This window comes from Myotis daubentonii, chromosome 2, assembly GCF_963259705.1.
Source record: "Myotis daubentonii chromosome 2, mMyoDau2.1, whole genome shotgun sequence".
Taxonomy (NCBI): domain Eukaryota; kingdom Metazoa; phylum Chordata; class Mammalia; order Chiroptera; family Vespertilionidae; genus Myotis; species Myotis daubentonii.
The window spans coordinates 182,441,232-182,464,346 of record NC_081841.1 but is presented as its reverse complement, the minus strand read 5'-3'; the positions used below and the strand labels follow the sequence as shown (position 1 = coordinate 182,464,346).

The 23,115-nt window shown below is 37.6% G+C and overlaps 1 protein-coding gene across 3 annotated transcripts in view; it reads right to left on the bottom strand.

The window, feature by feature from the left end:
• The window catches only part of PCCA (propionyl-CoA carboxylase subunit alpha), a 382,460-nt gene that overhangs the window by 315,395 nt on the left and 43,950 nt on the right, over positions 1–23,115 (bottom strand). For all 3 annotated transcript variants that reach the window (XM_059685039.1, XM_059685040.1, XM_059685041.1), the window contains exons 5-6: positions 4,693–4,806; positions 2,827–2,880 (exon numbers count right to left, since the gene is read on the bottom strand). In XM_059685039.1, coding sequence (XP_059541022.1) covers positions 2,827–2,880; positions 4,693–4,806 — 168 coding nt within the window. The remainder of the gene's footprint in view (positions 1–2,826; positions 2,881–4,692; positions 4,807–23,115) is intronic.

Genomic DNA, 23,115 nt, shown 5'->3' with positions numbered 1-23,115 from the left:
ACTATAACCAGATATTCCAAAAGGAGCATCTTAAATGGCATACTACAATGGGAAAAGTGTTTTTCTTTTGGGGGAGGGTGGATTTTAATGGTAGGAAAATTATATCCCAAATAAGAATCTTACCATGATGCACACAAAAAGAGGGTTAGTTATCACTAGCCGCCTATTTTTATAATGAACAAAAATATAGAGTGATACTGCCTTCTATTTACAAACCATCCTTTTCATGATAGTTGAAAAGTTTTCTTGCAGGTTATTGTTTTATAATTCTTAATGTAATAATATGTATTTAATCCTTCCAAAACATTCACTGAATTTACTATGTAGAAATCGTTAGGACAGATAACAAAAGGGAAACCAAAACTGATGAGACCAAATTTCTTGTCTCAAGAGGACAATAAAATACAAAAAAAAAGTCATAATTTTAACATAATATGGAAAGTGGTAGACAAAAGAAGAAATTTAAAAAAAAAAAAATGCTCTACTCTGGCCTGCATGGCTCAGTGGTTAAGCATCGACCTATGAACCAGGAAGTCGAGGTTCAATTCCTGATCAGGGCTCAATCCCCAGTGTGGGGTATGCAGGAGGCAGCCGGGCAAGATTCTCTCTCATCACTGATGTTTCTCTCTCTCTCTCTCCCTCTCCCTTCCTCTTTGAAATAAAAAAATATATATATTTAAAATAAATAAATAAATAAATAAATGCTGTAGAAGACAGAGGAAAGAGATTAGTTCTCACCAGAAGGATATGGAAAACTGTCTTGGTAGGGGTACCCATGTGAATTGTGCCTCTAAGGATCGATAGTAAGTGGAAATGTGGGAGGAGAGGACACTGGAGAAAGAGTGATGATGAAAGGTAAGGAATAGGAAAGAGCCAGCCATGTTTGGGAATAGCATAAAGTCTGGCTTGGCTGAGGCATAGCCCTGTTAAGGAAAATGGAGAAGGTTAGAAAGAAAATTAGTGAGAAAGCAAGGAGTCATAAATTCTACACTATTTTCTCTAACATGAAACCCCTGATAGAAATAATCTTTCTCATCTTTATTTATGGAGAATTTAAACACCTCGCAATATTTTCTTCCCTGAATTGAAGTCATTTGTGCACTTGTCTTATTTTCCACAAGATGACGATGAGCTCCTCATGAGCAGGACCCACATCTGGTTCATTTTTATGCCTTGAACATACTGATAGATACCAAATATGCATTTTTTAAAATGATTAGCTAATGCATGAATAAATATATTGGCCATGTCATTTAACTTCTGTGGGACTCAGATACTCCTTTTTACCAGGAGTTTGCAAACTTTTTCTATAAAGGGCCATATAATCAACATTTTAGGCTTCACAGGCTATTTGATCTGTTACAGCCAGGCAATTCTGCTGTTGTAGAGCAAAAGCAGCCCAGACCACACGTAAATGAACAAGCATGGCTGTGTGCCAATAAAACTTAATTTACAAACACAGGCAGCAGGCCCCACTTGGCCCATGAACCATAGTTTAGAGACACCTCACTTATACAAACTTAAATTTAACGCATGATATTGTACAAGTACATTTTAAATGTCAGTATTATATAGAAATTATTTTCTTATGTAATGACAGAATCTCAGCCAAAATTTCAAACAAGGAGATAAAAAATAAAAAGGAGGTATAAATAGGAAAATGTAAATACACTGCATAAAACCTGGTGCATCTGGACCTTTGGATAGTTCCACCAAATTTGCCCTCTCCCGACACTTATTACCATTACCATCTGTGTGACCTTAACTCACAATCTCTTTAGGCCTTAAATGTTTTTTCTATTTTATTTTTATTCTTAAATTACAGATTACATTCAATATTATTTTGTATTAGTTTCAGACGAACAGCCTAGTGGTTAGTCTATCATATACTTAACAAAGTGTTCTCCCAATATCTCCAATACTAACCTGACACCATACATAGTTATTACAATATTACTGACTATATTCTTCAGGCCTTAATTTTTAATCAGTAAAGTAAATTGGTTAAAATAGATAATTCTAAGATAGAACTCCATGACCTTTAGAATTGTTCCAAATTAAATTTATAGATTTTAAGTGAAAATTTTATCTAGAAAATGATTAAATTCATAAATAATTTTAATCCATGGCAGAACAAAATACCAAGTATACCACAGAAACAAAGTATAACATATTAGGATAATAAACTAAGATAATCTAATACCTAGAATAATAATTGATCTAATGAGCTATTTGAAACATTATTCATAATCATATTTTAGTATCGGAAAACTAAGGTTTCAGTAACATCTTGAATGTAGTTATAAATACACCAGGAAAATCAGTTTAATAGCAAATACAGGTTAATTCACCTAACCAGGATGGTGATATCAGGAGGATATTCAGATTGTAATAAAACTTTTCCCAAAATAGAGAAGGTAGTAAGATATGATTTTAAATGCCACAATATACAGTAAAATGGAAAAAAACCAGAATCTTATTCTGGCTTCACATTCCAATCACATGGTAAAATAATTAATAAATCACTGAACACCCTGACATATTTAGTGAAAACTGGGGTTTTTTAAAGTTAAAAGTCGAAGGCAATATATAATAAACTAGTGTCACTCATTAGGTGTATGGTGATTTTATAACTTTTCCACGTTTACTCTTCAAATCAAGACAGGTTACAAAATAAAAACTCTTTACTTTTCACAAACTATTTTCAAAGAATTGTTTTGTCAGTTAAAATTCTCTAATTCACCACTACCCATATTTACAAAAGTAACTCCATTACACTGCTTTCTGAAATGTAAATTAACAGTTTTTGGTTCATTACAAACTTACCAAACATTTGGCAAATTCTTTGTTTTCTGAAAGGAATCCATACCCTGGATGCACCTTAGAAATGAAAACAAAAGGCACTTTAAATTTTATCAGAGAATACAGTCAACAAAATATAGAGTGCAGTTATGGGTTTGCTGTTCAAGAGCCCTTGAGTAAGGTTACTTCTCTCACATAGTGATCAGCTCCCACTCACATTCCTGAGTACAGACTCAGATTCCAAGACATGGCCTGTTTCACAATCACTTCATGCACACTACCTTTGTCCTAACCACAATGAGGGCCATCTACCTACATGTCTACCTGTCCACCTGCATTTGACTACCTATTCAACACAACTCACACTCTCCCTGTTTTCTGAAGCTAACCTTGGCCACAAGTCTAAAAATTTTTCTAATAACTGGTGAATCAAAGAATTATGTTGAAGAAAATCTTTTGCAAGATAGATTTGAAAAACTTTTCATTCCCTTTACAGTACCAGGAACTGCTACTTTCCAAAATCCTGGTTACAAGCCAAGTAATATATTTTATTCCTGACATTAATGTACTCAGCCTTTACCAATGAGCAGTTTCTGAAACATGTAACCAAAATGGAAGTTTGGTTTATACTATTTCTTTTTACTCTGAATGCTTTTTTCTTCTAACATCTATTCTTCTTTTCCTCCTCACCCCACTTAGCCATCCACAACCTCTTTATGCTATGCTATGCAAGCCACACTGTTACAGTCTAAATTCTACCATCCTGTTCTAATCAAGTGATTTTTGCCTCTACCACATTGGCCAAACATAAATTTAGCCACTCTGTTATCAGTCAGTATTGAATATGTTTCCAGTAAAACAATTCTGCTATAAGGAAAGTCAAATTCCTGAAGAGGCTGGTATCATAATCTAGAAGAAACTACACACCCAAGATTTTTAAATTCTGAACCAAGGTTTATTTATAAACATGCAACAGAATAATTTAAACTACTGCAGCACAGGATAAAAGCTTCACCCCACCAATCTCATTTTATATAAACATTCAACTAAACATCGCATTCTGACAAGCTACAGTTTTACTTTCATTAACTCAACTAATAAACTGTAAACATCCATAATATGGGTTCACAAATTCAGCTTCTCATTTAAACATACATTTCTTTCAAAAAAAATGTGAAAACTAATTGAAGCACTTCAGGTTAATTGCTGGTGTCAGCTGCTTCCATTCAATTTTAGAGATAACTGCATAGTTTTAACCTTATATATAATTAGTTCTGACATAAAAACACACACAACAACAACAAAACACTATTTCTGATGTCAGAAACCCATCTTTCCTTGGATTCCACTTCATTCAAACAGAATGGGGGTGGGCAGAATTACTGATTCCTCCAAGCAAGTTATATGTGACCTATTGACATAATCCAAGTAAAATCATTACCAATTACATTGTTTATATTTCTTGAAGTATATCTAGGTGTACAGTTTTTAAGTGATTAAAATAGAATTTAAACTGGGGCCTTTTGGATCCTGTTTATAATACAGAATTTTTTTTTAATGTTCTTATTACATAGAAAGGGTTAATACTCAAAACTAATTGCTATTTCTCTTTTTTTTCCCCCCTAGAAAATTTGGAAATGAACTGAAACTGCTCCCTGGTGTGAAAGCTGAATCCAGCAGCCACCTGCAGGATCAGCGACCAACACTGCCAGATGCCACAAAGCCTTTGATTTCCAGTAGCAAATTCAGCCACATTTAACTCATGTGACATGAACTAACTGCAACAGTATTTTCAATCATTCTTTCTTATTTTCTTTTTAAGATACAAACTCGAGCTTTCTGCTCACTACATATGAAACAGCTGCAGGAGAGAGATTCGTTCAGACTCACAGCCTGGGCCTTGGTTTTCCTGATGGCTTCCAGGATGGCCTCCATGTTGAGGTAGCTTTTACTGGTGGGAGCGGGGCCAACACACACAGCCTCATCCGCCATCTTCACGTGAACCTGAAGAGACAAACCTCTGTGTTAGCAGATGCTCCCAGCAAAAAAAACTACCTCATCTACAAATACACACAACACTGCAATGATTGTTTCACGTATCATTTATGGAGTCGAATTTCTTTTTGGATATGCACTGAAAAATTACAATGGAACCAATAAGCTCAGGAACTATATTAACCATAAGTTCATTTATTACAAGCCTGATCCACTGTGTAACCAAATAATTTCCATAATATTCCCTACCAATTTGAATAAGTAAAATCACAGCAAATAACTAGAGCCTCCGATTTGGTTCTGCTATACATAAATCTTATATCAAAACTTCCGTCTACATGTAGGCAGGGTCGCCCAAGATTTTAATAACAAGAGCTCATGCCCAGTTCTAAGCAAGCTCCCCAGGAAGTGGGGATAATGAGAGGGACTGCATGAAGCGATGCAGTGAATGTCCCTGCACAGCATCGGGTCAGCACCATGCACAAATTAAAGCCCAGGACTAAAGAGTTCAATATCATCACACATGAATCAGAAAATTTTGAGAATCATTTAAATACTCTCACATTTAATCCTTGTCTACTTTACCTTTATTCCTGAAAAAAACTGATATGTGCATTAAGTCCTAAATCTACTAAAATCTAAGAAATATATATGCTCCATTTGAATACTACTCACTTTACAATGTTTTAAATCTATTTTTGCTTAATACAGGCTAGGCATTCAATACCAAAAAGAGTAAGCGGCTTACTTCTAAAAGAAATTACTCTTTTAAAATGATGAAGCCGCTCATATTTTTGAAATGGCTTTTCCTAACAGTTTTCCAGTTTAAGGAACTTCTGATCAGTTTCAATTTATTTTATAAGGCAGATATAAAAATTGGAATACATTCATATACCTAGACAGTTGTGATCCACCCTGCTAACTCACCAAAAGACTAAGGTGGCCCATACTTTTGCTTATTGCTTCAGCTGTGAAATAATTTTTAAAGAAGCACTTTGTTTTAAATGAGATCTACAAAAAAAGTAAACCAAGAAAATCGTCTTTTAGAAAGCTCAGATTTTTCTTTATCAATTCAACATATTTTCCAATGAAAAAACTAGATTATGTATTAAATGGTAAAAGATATGTCTGAAGGATTTACAGATCAATATCTTTATATAACATATATATATGCAATCTCTTTAAAAACATCTGCTTCAAGGAAAGACAGCCATGCTCAGGGATCCTAAATATTTCCTTGTTCAAAGCAAGGCTCTCCTTGTGGTTGTTTTCGCCCTGTTTACTCCAAAACTCAAATTGCTCCTCTTCCCTCGGACCAGAATGCCCCTTCCCCTATTACCCTGTGCCCAGTTCAGATCCTATTAGTAGCAATTTTTTTTTTTGCTATAACTATTGTGTTTTTTTTCTATAAGAAAGAAATTGAATACTAAATAATCCTTTAAATAAATAACACATGATACTGTATAAATAGAGAACTCTAAAGATCCCACCAAAAACAAAAATAAATAAAAATAAATAAAGATCCCACCAAAAAAACTACTAGAACTAATAAATGAATTCGGTAAAGTAGCAGGATACAAAATAAATATCCAGAAACCACTTGCATTTTTATACACCAATAATGAACAATTAGAAAAGGAAACTTAGAAAACAATCCCATTTATAACTGCATAAAAAAACCTTGGAATAAATTTAACCAAAGATGTATTAAAGGAGACACGAATAAGTGTAAGCATATAACATGTTCATAGACAGAAAAAATTAACATCATTAAAAGCAATCTAAAGATTCAATGGAATTCCTATCAAGATAACAATGGCATATTTCATAGAACTAGAAAAAAATATCCCAAAAATTTATATGGAACCACAAAAGAACCTGAATAGCCACAGCAATCTTGAGAAAGAAGAACAAAGTTGAAGGACTCACACCAACCGATATCAAACTATACTACAAGGTCATAGTAATCAAAACAGCACGGTACTGGCATAAAAACAAACACATAGATCAATGGACTAGAACAGAGCACCCAGAAAAAAACCCACGCCTTTATGGTCAATTATAACTGGTGCAGCCACTATGGAAAGAAGTATGAAGTTACCTCAAATAATAAAAAATGTAACTGCCTTATAACACAGTGATTCCACTTCTGGGAATTTACCTGAAGAAACCCAAAACACTGATTTGAAAGAATAAATGCACTCCTTTGTTCACTGCAGCATGATTTACAATAGCCAAGATTTGGAAGCAGCCCAAATGCCCAGCAGTAGATGAGTGGGTAAAAAAAGCTGTGGTATATTTACACAATGAAATACTACTTGGCTTAAAAAAAAAAAAAAGGAAGAAAACCAAGATGGCGGCATAGGTAAACACCGGAAATTGCTGCCTCACACAACCACTTCAGAAATACAACTAAAAGACAAACAGACATCATCCAGATCCACAGGAAGGCTGGTTGAGTGGAAATTCTACAACTAGCAGGAAAGAAAAAAGCACACTGAGACTCAGAGGAGGTGCGGAAGTAAAGTGCAGAGGTACGGAGGTGCATGCGGAAAGGGCTGGCAACTGAGGACTCAGTTGTCTTTTTCAATCAGGAGGGAGACACAAGCTCCCGATTGCTATGAACTCCAGTTCCAGGCGAGTCTCTGGGGACCCAAACTCATACGGGGAGAAACTGGACTGTCTGGCCGCAGGCAGGATTTGAGAGCGGCTTTCTCTCAGAGGTGCTTGCAGCGATTACCACGGGACCCTGAGACCTGGGGCCTCTTAGGGCAGGACTGAGGATCAGCCATAGCTGTTTGCTCCACCCGGTTGATTCCCTGAGACCCCGCCCCACCCAAGCTGTGTGCAGAGGCTTTTGCATATGAATGGCCTGGCCCTTTGCAATCTGAAAATTACCTAACAAACTGCAGCTGGGTCAGAGAGACCCAGAACATCCAAAAGGCCCAGGGCCCCACAACAGCTTGCATTGCTTCAAAGCTGGGCCTCATCTGGGCACCTCCAAACCCCAAACAAAGGAGAAGAATCTGTAGATCTCTCCATAGCTCCTGCTGGGTAGCCTCAGGCAGAGGCTAAATTAGCACCTCCTTAGAGATCCAAGAACCAGTGTACCCAGTGGTCAGAGTGGGACCATCTGGATTACAACTCCTCAGATCCATAAGGGACACACTCAAGGGGCAGACACGGTGAGCACCAAAGCCCCACTGAAGCAAGTCTTGCCCCATAAGGGTTTCTCTAGCACAGAAGTTCTCCCACTGTAAACACAGCTGATTCTCACAGCCAATTGGCCTAGAGGTCAATTCCTCCCAGTGAGACCAACAACAATCAAGGCTTAACTACAACAAGACTGTGCACAAAGCCCACAAAGGGGTGCACCAAGAGTGTCCACCTCAGGTAATTGGGGAGGCTGAGCCACTGGGCCCTATAGGACACCTAGCACAGAAAGCCACTCTATCAACACAGGGAAGCAGCCAAAATGCGGAGACAAAGTAACAGAAATGGAGGAAAGCAAACTACTGGATATAGAGTTCAAAACCACAGTTATAAGGTTTTTCAAGAATTTTCTAGAAACCGCCGAAAAATTTAGTGGGGCCCTCGATAAATCTAGTGAGAACCTCGAGGATATGAAAAAGGACCAACTAGAAATTAAGCATACACTGGCTGAAATAAAGAATATTATAAAGAGATCCAACAGCAGACTAGAGGATCGCAAGAATCAAGTCAAAGATTTGAAATACGAAGAAACAAAAAACACCCAACCAGAAAAACAAAAAGAAAAAGAATCCAAAAATATGAAGATAGTGTAAGGAGCCTCTGGGACAACTTCAAGTTGAACCAACATCCGAATTATGGAAGTGCCAGAAGAAGAGAGAGAGCAAGATATTGAAAACCTATTTGAAGACATAATGACAGAAAACTTCCCCCACCTGGTGAAAGTAATAGACTTACAAGTCCAAGATGCGCAGAGAACCCCAAACAAAAGGAATCCAAAGAGGACCACACCATGACACATCATAATTAAAATGCCAAGAGCAAAAGACAAAGAGAGAATCTTAAAAGCAGCAAGAGAAAGAAACTCAGTTACCTACAAGGGAATACCCATAGGACTGTCAGCTGATTTCTCAATAGAAACTATGTAGGCCAGAAGGGAGTGGCAAGAAATAATCAAAATGATGAATAGCAAGAACCTACAACCAAAATTACTTTACCCAGCAAAGCTATCATTCAGAATTGAAGGTCAGATAAAGAGCTTCACAGATAAGGAAAAGCTAAAGGAGTTCATCACCACCAAACCAGTATTATATGAAATGCTGAAAAGTATCCTTTAAGAAGAGGAAGAAGAAGAAAAAGGTAAAGATATAAATTATAAACAACAAATACATATTTATCAACAAGTGAATTTAAAAATCAAGTGAATAAATAATCTGATGAACAGAATAAACTGGTGAATATAATAGAATCAAGGCCATAGAAAGGGAGCGGACTAACAATTCTCGGGGGGAAAGGGGTGTGGGGGGTGCAGGAAGAGACTCGACAAAAATCGTACACCTATGGATGAGGACAGTGGAGGGGATAAGGGCAGAGGATGGGCTGGGAACCGGGTGGAGGGGAGCTATGAGGAGAAAAAAGAGGAACAACTGTAATAATCTGAACAATAAAGATTTAATTTAAAAAAAAAAATGGAAGGAAATCTTACCCTTTGTGACCATGTGGATAGACCTGGACAGTATTATGCTAAGTGAAATAACTCAGTCAGAGAAAGACAAGTACCATATTATTTCACTCATATATGGGATCTAATGAACAAAATAAACTAATAAACCAAATAGAAACAGATTCATAGATGCAGAGAACAGGCTGACCACTCTCAGAGGGGAGGGAGTTTGGGGGGGTTGAGTGAAAAAGATGAAGGAACTGAGGAAAAAACAAACAAACAAACAAAAACCCTCATAGACACAGACAACAGTATGGTGATTAATAAAGGGACAAGGGGTGCCGGGAGATAGAAAAGGGTAAAGGAGGGATAAATGGTGATGGAAGGAGACTTAACTTTGGGTGATGAACACACAGTACAAGATACAGATGATGTATTATAGAATAGTACACCTGAAACCTATATAATTTTACTCACCAATGCCACCCCAATAAGTTCAATAAAAAAATATTTTTAAAAAGACTGCATTAACCAGGTGGGGATAACGTATTTAAGATTAAATCCATACTTATTCTATATATATTTTATTTCCCTCCAATATTACCTATTATTAAAGATGCACTTAAAGCTTCATTGCTACTACTAGGTCTTTCCCAAGTACTTCAGCTTCATCTCCGTTAATTTGAACTCCAATAGAACTTAGCACAAATTTTGGCCATTTAATTGCATCCTGCCCAGCAATGTTATTTAGACTGCTTTATAGATTTTATGTCTGTTATAATTTACACATTCTTCTCCTTGATATCATAAGGTCCTGCTAGACAGAATTTGTGTCTTAAAATTCTTTTTTTTTAATCTCCTCCAGCATAGTGTCATGTACTAAAAGCTTAACTCATGTACACGTGAATGGAAATTTATTTAATAACTTTCATTGTTTAGCCATTGTCTGCGTGCTAGAAGTCTAACTGCACAAAATTAAACCTTCTCCTCTTAGCAATACATATGGGAACTGAGGGTTGTATGGGGGGGAAGGAAATGAAAAGATATATACACACATATATGTGTATATTTATATGTCCAAAATTTCTACAATGAATATGCATCAAAAAGTAGAAAGGAAGAGAATCCTAATTGCATTTTGACTTATATACTCCCAGTCTTTTCTCTAAATATACTTTTGTAACCATACTGCATATATAATTTTGCATCCTCTTGTTTTTTAGCATCATATTAGACATTTTTTCCTCCATTATCACAAATTCTTTGTAATCATACTGAGAATGTAGCTCAAAGCCTAACATTTCAGGAGATGATTATACTGGTTGAATAAACATTCAAATAAATTAAACATCAAAAGCAGGTCAACACTGCCTATGGACTTTACAAAGAAAGGCAAAACACATGCCTTTCTTTGTAAAGGTTGGTTGATTTCCTTTCTTCTATTTCTCAGAAACTAACCTTACTTTATGAGAGAAAAGTATATTAGAAGCTCAACAATCCCACAGTCTAGTCCAGGATCAGTATTAGCAAAATGCTGGGCAAAGCCATTTGATATGAAAAACTAGAATCCTCTGCTGCTTCAGCTCCCAAGGAGCTATGAATGAGTCAACTATGAAAGGACAGTTTAAAAACTTTTGAAACTCAATTTCAATTTTGCTGTTATTGTACTAAATGTGTGAGGTGATGTCTTTATCTTAATAATACAAAACAAGCTATTCAAGCACTACAAATGCTTTTCTGAAGGATGACTTACTTGACTGACTAGATGTACTTATGTTTCAAAAAGTTCAACATCTTGAAAAATATAAATTCCTTTTTATATAGTTCAAATATATATAACAATCATGAACAGTTTAAACTAAGGTAAACTGATCAATTGACTAAAATATTGCTGGATATATTTTCAAAAAGAAAAACAATTTAAATACTAAGATTCAAGTAAAGCAGTCTTCATAAACTTTTCCAAAAGGAAAGTTTCCAAAAGAAGTTTTTAAAAATTATTAGTTTCTTCCTCAAGCATTTAATTTTATATTTTGAACACTTTTATTCTTTAAATAAAGAGAAGAGTATTACCTCTATCATGGTGTTTTTCAACTTACAGGACAAAAAAAAGTCATCTTTATTGACATCTTAAAAATGAATTCAAATGCTTGGCTATAGATAGATTAAAAATTGTACCAGAATTTTAAAACTTTGAATTTGTGGAAAATTTTCTATTAGTCCATTAGATGCCTAAGATATGCTGAAAAGATACTGTGTTTGGTCCCTATCCTTATGAAATAAATTGGATCTTAGTATTAAAAAGTAGGTTAGACCAGATCTGAGTCAAAGTTTTTAAATACCTTCTAAACTAGTACAAACTGAGAAAGATAGGGAACACAAGCAACTTTGAAGTTGTTTTCATGCTGGGAGATTTCTTGAAATCTATCACTTCAACAAGATCTGTAACTGCGTAGGCATTATTTACCATGACCATGAATATTTGAGTTTTCCTTGTGATATCCTTCAATGCAAACACTGGAGGATGACAAAATAAAGATTAAATGTATGCTTGCCTGAGAACAGCAGTGACTCACACAATCTGACCAGACTTCAGTATGCAGCAAACCTAACCAAAGTCTCTAGCTTTACCAAGAAACACAAATTATCCTTACAGACTGAAAAGTTAAAGAAAGAAATGCCAAGTGCATCAATCTTGATTTGAAGAACTGGAAGGAATTAATTTTCAAACAACCAGATAAAATCCTACTTCTAAGAAGAAACAGAAAAGAATCCTTCTCTCTACTTTATATAAAGTGTCTAAAGTCTCAAGAGCAATTTGATCCCTAGAAAATGGACTTTTTTATGTCAGTAAATATTACATTTGCTCTGATTTCATTTTGTAAAACTAAATGTGTCGCGCCATGACACATTTATTCATGATTATTTTTGTACTAGGGGCCCGGTGCACGAAATTCGTGCACTGGGTGTGTGTGGGGAGGGGAGTGTCCCTCAGCCCAGCCTGCCCCCTCTCACATACTGGGAGCCCTCAGGCGTTGACCCCCATCACCCTCCAATCGCAGGATCGACCCCTTGCCCAGGCCTGATGCCTCGGCCAGAGGCGTAGACCCCCATCACTCTCCGATCGCCTGATCGGCCCCTTGCCCAGGCCTGACGCCTCCGCCAGAGGCATAGACCCCCATCACCCTCCGATTGCCTGATCGGCCCCTTGCCCAGGCCTGACGCCTCCGCCAGAGGCATAGACCCCCATCACCCTCCGATCACCTGATCGGCCCCTTGCCCAGGCCTGACGCCTCCGCCAGAGGTGTCAGGCTTGGACAGGGGACCCCCACCTCCCCCTGATCACTGGCTCTGGCCCCCGCCCAGGCCTGAGGCCTCTGGCCCAGGAATCATGCCTGGGCAGGGAACCCCCATCTCCCTCTGATCGCTTGCTCCACCCCCCCGCCCAAGCCTGACGCCTCTGACCCAGGCTTCAGGCCTGGGCAAGGGGACCATCCTATCCCCCCAAACCCCGGCTCCGCCCCCCACCCAGGCCTGATGCCTCGGCCAGAGGAGTTGACCCTCATCACCCTCCGATCACCAATCACCGGATCGGCCCCTTGACCAGGCCTGAGGCCTCCGGCAGAGGTGTCAGGCCTGGGCAGGGGACCCCCAGCTCCCCGCGGTTGCAGGCTCCGCCCCTGCCCAGGCCTAACGCCTCTGGCCTAGGCGTCCGGCCTGGGCAGCGGGGACCCGCAGCTGCAGCGGCCCCGCGATCGTGGGCTTCGCTTTAGGCCCAGGCAAGGGACCCCTAGCTCCCGGGACTGCCAGCTTCGACCATGCCCAGCTCCCATCGCTGGCTCCACCCCTACTTCCTGCTATCACTGGCCAGGGCGGAAAAGGCGCCTGATTCTCCTATCATGGCTGGGGGGCAGGGCAAAGGCGGCCCCAGGGCCGCCTTTGCCCTGCCCCCAGCTCTTAGCTCCCCCCTGGGTTTCCGATCACTGTCAGTGGCAGGGGGCTTCTTCCTGCTTTCCCTTTCGCCTCCCTGCATTGTGCCTACATATGCAAATTAACCGCCATCTTGTTGGCAGTTAACTGCCAATCATAGTTGGCAGTTAATTTGCATATAGCCCTGATTAGCCAATGAAAAGGGTATCGTCGTACGCCAATTACCATTTTTCTCTTTTATTAGATAGGATGACAGAATTGGGGGGGGCAAGAGGTCAAGAGTGGCACTTTTGAGGACTCCTGGTCTACACTTTTATATAATGTATGCAACCATAAAAATATAAAATATTTTAGTGTGGTATTTTGAAACCATTAATAGCATTATTATGCTATATGTGTCATTCTACATGGTCTTCTTCAATCTTGTATATGTCTTAGAGATGTTCTCTGTCAATATGTAGAGATCTACCTCATTCTTCTTTTTTTTAAAATAAATTTTATTGATTTTATTACAGAGAGGAAGGGAGAGGAATAGAGAGTTAGAAACATCAATGAGAAAGAAGCATTGATTCAGCTGCTTCCTGCACGACCCCCAGTGGGGATGTGCCCGCAACCAAGGTACCTGCCCTTGACTGGAATCAAACCTGGGACCCTTCAGTCCGCAGGTCGACGCTCTATCCACTGAGCCAAACCGGTTAGGGCCTACCTCATTCTTTATAACTACCAAAGAATGCCCAGATATGGCTCTACCAATTTCCCAACCATTCATTCCTCCTGCTGATGGACACTTTTCAGGGAGGAATCACCTGACTGGATGATCAAAATGAGGTTTCCTAACCAGACATCCTGTCAATTGCCCCAGGGCCCCTTCCTGCTCTGGATCTTTCTCTCCTGGAGGGGCTCCCACCTTTTGCAACCATGTTTTAGACTGGGGTTTTCTATTGAATGATCCCATCGGCTATCTATCTTTCAGAAATTCCTCAGTTTCTAGGACCATAATCTCACCTCCATTTCCCATCAGAATATTGGTTTGCTATTTTTATTTTGTTTGTTTTAAATGTTTCTCTTCCTTGAGAATTTGGGATAGGAAGTGAAGTCCCACCAGTCTGAATTAGAAGTAAGGACTTTTTTAAAGTTTGCATTTCTTACCAGGAAAAGATAGCATGTGTATTTTATTTTAATTAAAAAATCAAAAATTGTAAAGAAAAATAATATAGTTTTCTAAAACCCAACAGTTAGCTTAGGATTGTCATGAATGACATCAACAAATCCTAATTGAGAATCTAATCTGATATAAAAATGGGGATGTGAGCCCTGGCCGGTGGGGCTCTGTGGTCAGAGCATCAGCCTGAGTATCAGAGTGTCTTGGGTTCAATTCACAGTCAAGGGCACTTACCTGGTTGCAGGTCCAATCCCTGCCCCAGCTGGGCACGTGTCGGAGGCAACCAATCGATATATCTCTGTCACATCGAAGTTTTCCTCTCTCCCTGTCTCTCCATCTCCCTCTCTCCCCCTCCCTTCCACTCTAAAATCAATGGAAAAAATGTCTTTACTCCTCCGGTGAGAATTTAAAAAAAAAAAAAAAAAAGGTATGTGAAAGTGAGCATACAGTTCTTAACTTACTACAACCACAAATGCACACGTTACCATGCCTCTAGTCATGCATTTTAATGGTGAATATCTTTCTCATAGTACCTATTCTACTTATCAAGGCATTCAGAGAAACTCCAAAAGCTGGCTTTCTAATCCAGATTCCACTTCCCAAATTATCCAATATTGCTCCTGGGTTCACAAAAGTCATAAAAACCCTTGATTTACGGTCTATGATTGATTGGTTTCTCACCAAGAGCTTCAGGTAAATATTAAAAATAAAAAAATCAACCACTCAAATGCTCCTCTCTCCTGAAAACTCATGGTACTGTATAGGGGGAAAAATAGTTTAATGAGGCTGTAACTACTTGTCTTTTATTTCAAAATTTAACCTTTCTCCAAATCCAATGTCTGGCTGGCTTAGGAAAGAATGCTTAGTGCAATTATTGGCATGTCTTTTCTGTGTGAAAGAGTAAATAAATGTATTTAACATCTGGACAACACAAGATAGACAAACCCTATTTTAATAGAGGTGGCAGCTGGCTCTTTGGACAGAAAGAACTAGAAAAACAGCTGCCCCACCAAAACAAAATTTGTATATAATAGAAAGTCCAAGAAAATAAATAGCTGAGTATTATTTACACACTCAAAGTAATCAAAACATTTTCCCTAAAAACATGAGTTCCTAATTCCATTTATGCCATACTGGTCTCTGCTTTCCACTATCTTTTTTTAATTTAAATATTCTATGTGGTACCCACCATTTCCCTTTACCATTAAATAAACCCTGAACACTTCCCGTTCCCTTTCCTGACTCATTCTATTTATCACAAGCACATTGCTATAGCAGGATATAAAGAGACTGACAAATCACAGTCCCCTCCCCTCCATGAGTTCAGTCCACTACAAATAACGGTATTCTATACCAAATGCAAATAAAAGTAATAAAGAAGAGTATATATAAGTTCATGGTTTCATGAAGAATCGGTTATTGAAATATAAAACTGGATTTCTAATAAATGGGGGGAAAATGAGAAGGGAATTAGCAACAGAGAAAAAGCACATTCAAAATTGTAGAAATGTGCCCTGGCCATTGTGGCTCAATTGGTTGGGCATCATCCCATGAACCAAAAGGTTGCTGGTTCAATTCCTGGTCAGGGCACATTCCTGAATTGCCAGATCAATCTCCAGTAGGGGGAGTGCAGGAGGCAGCTGATCAATGTTACACTCTTAGGTCTATGTTTCTATCTCTCTGTCCATTCCTTTAAAAATCAATAAATTATTTTTTTTTATGTAGAACTGTGAAAGGCCATAGCCTATTAAAAAATCTGTGAAATGGCTTGATATTAAGGTGGGTAAGAAGGCACTGATGAGAGAAAATGGTAAAAGAGAATGAAAGAGTAGAAGGAACCAGGTTGAAAGGAATCTTGAATGCCTTAGTAAAGAGTTGGGACTTTAACCAGGAAGTCAGTGGTTCTCAATGTTTATCTTCTATGAAAAGAAAATAATGTTCATAGGAGGAATATTATATACTCCTTCATTAAGAGCAGGCTGCTGCATTTAAGCCATTTCAAGCAATTAGCTGTAAACACTCAACTTTCCCACTAATCTCAGAGGAAGCTTAACAAGTAGTTCTCTAAACAATGAAAACTTCTTTCTTTTCCTCAAATGTTACCTAACCAAATTTTTCCCGTGATTATTGGATATAAACATAATATACACGGTACAAACACCTATTCAGCTACATCAAATTCCTTCCCATAGTTGTTTTTAGAAACACACTGGCCATTTTAATTCCAGGTAAGATGGAATAAGCATATTTCACCCCATCTGTCCCACTGAATGCAACTATGAAATCTGAACTGAGAATACATGAATCAACTATTTGCAAACTCTGAAAAGAAAGTAATAGGCAGATCAAGGGAGAACAAAATTCAAACTACTGTAAACCAGAAGTGAGTTTTAACATTTTCCTTTCCTCCATGATCCCCCTGCCCAATCAATAAAACGTAATATCCAGAGTAGGCATTGGGGTGCTGACAGAGAGAACTCCAGGAGAAGAGCTATACTTCTGACTCAAGAAGAAAAGGGAGCTCCTAACACAACACTGCAGAATCCCCCAGGGTTGTTGGGTTTTGGAAGGGGGAGGAGTGTTCTATTTTGTTTTTATTTTTGTTTGCTTATGTTTTTATTGATTTCATAGAGAGGAAGGGAAAGGGAGAGAGAGATAGAAACATTGATCAACTGCCTCCTGCATGTCTCCTATTGGAGTTCAACCCAGGCATGTGCCGTGACCAGTAAACAAACTGGTGATCTCCAGGTGCATGAGTTGACTCTCAACCACTGAGCCACACCAGCCAGGCTGTTATGTTTTGTGTTTAAGCTCAATTACTTTGTGCCCCAGCCCTGAAGTAATTCTATGACTACAGCAACAGGTGGCAGAAATGGAAGCCTGTAGGACCCAAAACATTTAGAGAGAGAACATTCTTCTCCATTAATGAAGCTGCAGTCCCAAGAGGGAGGGTAAATATCCCCATTGTTTTTGTTTATTTGCGATATAAGAAGAAATATACATTTGGTCTCTGCCCCGTTTCTGACACAGAGCTCCTAAAATCCTTGTAATTTCCTAATAGATAGGTGTACTAGGAGCATCTTTTGTTCTAACATTTGATCTTTGACCCAGTTCCTGCCACAAGAGCTGCTAAGACCCTTGGAATCTCAGGAGTGATAAGAATGTCTTTCTGTCTGGCAGTAAAATGACTGGTGGCCCTTAGATAGCATAGGATGGGGGCTGGTCTCCAGAAAGAAGGCTTGATTAGAGAGTTGGAACTAATAAAACTAAGAAAGAAGAGAAATAGAATCTTCTGATATGCTCAATCAAAACCACAAAAGCCAATAAAAGAGTGGAAGACTAAAATAAGAACAAAGAACAAGGGCAACAAATAGAAAACAGTTATAAACACAGTTAATATTAATCCAACCATATCAATAATCACTTCGGATGTCAATAGTCTAAATGCACCAATTAAAAGGCAGAGATTGTCACAGTGGATCAAAATACAAGACCCAACTACATGTTGCCTATAAGAATGCCACTTTAAATATAAAGATACATATAGATTAAAAGTAAATAGATGGAGAAAAACATACCATGCTAACACTAATAAAAAAAAAGCAGGAATAGCTATATTAATTTCTGACAGAGCACACTGTAAAGCAAGGAAAGTTATAGTTGATAAAGAACGGCATTACATGATGATGTTCCAGAAGACATAACAATCCATAATGTGTGTGTGCCTAACAATAGAGCATAAAACTACATGAGGCAAAAACTGATAAAATTGCAAGGAAACACATAGTGATCCATGGTCATACCTGGACCTCAACACCTCTCTATCAGAAATGGATGGATCCAGCAGGCAGAAATCAGGAACACAGAGTTAAATTCAACAATACCATCAATCAACTGGATATAATTGATTTCTATGCACTACTTCACAACAGCAATATACACTTTCTTCTACACTGAACATTCACCAAGGTAGACCACATTTTGGGCCATAAAATATGCCTTAATAAATTTAAAAGAATAGAAATCATACAATGTCTGCATAGTAGAATTAAAGTAGAACTCAGTAACAAAGATAACTAAAAAACCAAAAGACAGAAAGATTAAAGTGTAAACAACAGACTTCCAAATAACAGATGGGTCAAAGAAAAAAATCTCAAGAGAAATTGTAAAATATTTTTAACTAAATGCAAATGAAAACACAAAAAATTTGTGGAATATAGTGAAAACAATGCTTAGAGGAAATTTTATAGCACTGAATGAATATATTAGAAAAGAAAATCTAAAAATCTAAGTTTCTGCCTTAAGAAACTAGAAAAAAAAGAGCACATTAAATACTAAATAAGCAAAGAAATAGTAAGAATTTAAGCAGAAATCAATGACATTGGAAGTAGGAAATCAATAGAGAAAGTCAATGAAACCAAAAACTGGTTCCTTGAAAAAAAAATCAATAAAATTTATAAGCCTCCAGCAAGGCTAACTAAGAAAAAGAGAGAGCAGACACAAATTACTAATATCAGAAATGAAAGATGGGATATCACTACAGATCTCATGGAATTAAAAGGAAAATAGTGGAATATTAGAAACAACTCTATACCCACAAATTTAATAACCTAGATGAAAAGAACCAAACCCTTGAAAACTCCAAGTTGCCAAAATTCACACCAAGAGAAATAGACCTATATCTACCTGAGAAATTAAATCAATAATAACCTTCTAACACAGAAAGTACCAGGGCCACATTGTTTCATTGGTGAATTCTACCAAACATTTAACTAAGAAATTATACCAATTCTCTACAATCTCTTTCAGAAGACAGAAGCAGAAGGAATACTTGCTAACTCATTTTATAAAGCCATCATTTCCCTAATACCAAAACCAGACAAAGACATTACAAGAAAACTACCAACCAATATCTCTTATGAGCATTCCTGCAAAAACCCTCAAAGATACCAGCAACTTGACTACAACAATGTATTAAAAGAATTATACACCATAAACAAGTGGAATTTATTCCAGGCATGCAAGGCTGGTTAGACATTTGAAAATCAATGTAATCTACCACATCAACAGACTAAAAAAGAAAAATCACATGATCCTATCAATATACGCAAAAAAAGAATTTGACAAAATCCAATACCCGTCAGGACAAAAACTCTCAGTAACTAGAAATAGAGGGGACTTTCTCAACTTGACAGAGACTATCTACAAAAAAACTGCAGCTACATCATATTTACTGATGAAAAACTCAAATATTTCCCATAAAGGTTAGGAAGAAGGCAAAGACGTTCCCTCTCACTACTGCTTTTCAACATCATACTGGAAGTTCCAGCCAATTCAATAAGAAAAGAAAAGGGACTAAAAGGTATACAAATCATGCCCTAGCTTGTTTGGCTCCGTGGATAAAGCATTGGCCTGCGGTCTGAAGGGTCCTGGGTTCGATTCCGGTCAAGGGCACATGCTTAGGTTACAGGCTTGATCCCCAGGTAGGGGATGTGTGGAGGCAGCCAATCAATGATTCTCTCTCATCATTGATGCTTTGGTCTCTCCCTCTCCCTTACTCTCTGAAATCAATTTAAAATATATATATAAAATGAAAGGTATACAAATCAGGAAGGAAGATATAAGGCAACTTTGCTTGCAGATGACATGATCGTCTATGCAGAAAATTTGAAACAATAGACAAAAAGAAAACAAAACAAAAACTCCTGGATCTAATGGCAAAGTTTCAGGATACAAGATAATATTTTAAAATGTGAATTGTTTTCCTAAATACCAACAATAAACAAGTGAAATTTGAAATTTAAAACATAATATCATTTACATTAGTATACCTAAAAATAAAATAGGACAGAATATATACAAGATCTATATGAGAAAAATTACTAAACTCTGATGAGTCAAATCAAGGGTCAACTAAATAAATGGAGAGATATTCCATGTTCAAGGGATAAGCTTGAACATGGAATATCTTCCCAACTTGATCTATAAAACAATGCAAAGTCCCAGCAAATTATTTTGTGAATATCAACAAACTAATTGTAAAGTTTATATAGAGAGACAAAAGACCTACAATATTAAAGGAGAACAAAGCTGGAGGATTGACACTGAAACGGGAAATTTGGACAGGAAATGTGCAGTGTTCCCCTGGGGAAGGTGGTATAGCAAAGGTGGAAATTTATTGAGAAACAAGCACAGACTCCCACGTGGGAAAGGGGAAAGAGTCCCCACTGAGTCCCTTTTTCCTACAGTTTATAAAGACTGCAGTTTCTTGTGCCTCGATATCCCCTCTGATTGGTCCACTATTCCCCGTTGATTTGGTCACGATAACAACTCCTGAGCTCAAGTCTCACATGAAGTTCCCTCCTTCTTTTCCTTTATTGTTCTCCTATTCCCTCTGGACTTTTCTTCCTCTTTCTTTGAATGAGGAGTTTCCTTCCCTTTATTCTGTAAATATGTACCTTTTGCTACTCTCAGTTCTCTTATCTTATGGAAATGTACCTTCTGCTGCTCCCAGCTCCCTTGTCTTATGGAAATTAACTTCTGCCACTCCCAGCTCCCTTGTTTTATGGAAATGTACTCTTTAGCAACTCTGTAGCCCTGTGTTTTTTCCATGGACCCCTTAATTTCTAAAATTTCCTAAACCTGCCTATTTCACCCCTAAAAATTCCTTTCAATACTACTCGACATCAAGACTTACTATAAAGCTACAATGATCAAGATACCATGGTATTGGTGAAAGAACAAACAGATCAATGAAATAAAATTAAGGGCCAAGAAATAGAGCCCCATAAATGTAATCAACTGATCTTTTACTAATAAGCAAAGGCAATACAATTGACTCAAAGATAACCTTTTCAACAAACAATGCTAAAAAAAAAATGGACAACCTCATGCAAAATAACATGAATCTAGACAAACTTTATACCCTTTAAAAAATTAGTTTACAATGGGTTGAAGACCTAATTATAAAACACAAAACTATAGCCCTGGCCAGTGTGGCTCAGTTGGTTGGAGTGTCACCCCATTGATCAAACAGTTTGATTCCCAGTCAGGACATATACCTAGGTTGTTGCAGGTTTAATCCCCAGTCGAAGCAAGTATGGGAGGCAAGGGGTTGATGTATCTCTCTCACATCAATGTGTTCTCTCTCTCTCTCTCTCTCTCTCTCTCTCTCTCTCTCTCTCTCTCTCTCTCTCCCCCTCTCCCTCTCCCTCTTCCTCTCTCTCCCTCTCCCTCTTTCTCCTTTCCTCTCTCTCTAAATCAATAAACATAGATAGATAGATAGATAGATAGATAGATAGATAGATAGATAGATAGACAAAACTATTAAACTCCCAGAAGAAGAAGATAACATAGGAGAAAACCTAGATGACCTTGGGTATGGAAAGGACTTTTTAGATACAATACCAAAGGCACAATCCATGACAGAAATCATTGAAAAACTGGACTTTATTCAAATTAAAAACTGCTCTGGGAAAGACAACATCAAGAGATTCAAAAGACAAACCATAGTCTAGGAGAAAATATATGCAAAAGACACATCTGATAAAGGACTATTTTCCAAAATATACAAAGAACTCTTAAAATTCACCAAACAGAAAACAACTCAGTAAGAAAAAATAGGCCAAAGCCCTTAACAGATGCATCACCAATGAAGACATATAAGTGGCACAGAAGTATATGAAATGATGCCCCACACATCACATGTGATCAGGGCAATGCAAATTTAAATGAGATAACATTACGCTTCTATTAGAAAGGACAAAATCTAGAACATTGACAGCACTAGCAAGGATGAAGCAACAGAAACTCTCATTCAGTGCTGGTAGTACAAAACAGTACAGCCACTTTTCAAGACAGTTTGGTGGTTTCTTACAAAACTAAACATACTCTTACCCTATGATCCAGCAATCACACTCTTTGGTATTTACCTGAAGTAGTTGAAAATGCATGTCCACATAGGAGCCTGCACAATGCTATTTAAAACAGCCTTATTTATCATTGCTGAAACTGGGAAGCAACCAAGATGTCCTTCAGTAGGTGAATGGGGTAACTGTGTCATTATATTTTTATCCAAACCTACAGAATGTACAACACCAAGAGTGAACCCTAATGTAAACTATGGACTTTGGGTAATATGTGTCAATATAGGTTCATCAATTGCAACAAATGTACCATGATAGTGGATGCTGATAATGGGGAATCTATGCATGTGTGGAGGCAGAGGTATATTAAAAAATCTCTGTAGCTTCCTCTCAATTTTGCTGTGATCCTAAAGCTGCCCCCAAAAAAAGTATTCAGGTAAAATAAACTAAAAAAAAAAGGATATGTGGAGACATTTTCTATTAAGAAAAATTACATGAAACTCTTCACAAATAGGCTTCCATAGTTTTTAAACAGCCCTCCCCTATGTAGAACATCCCAGCTGAGTTTCAATCATGAAGCCTAGGGATCTATAACACTTAATTGGAATAGTTCACTGAAATTACTTTGCTATATTTAATTATAAATTCCTTTGTACTAAAATATCTAATATCCATTTAGGGAATACACTGTAGACTTGGAAACTAAA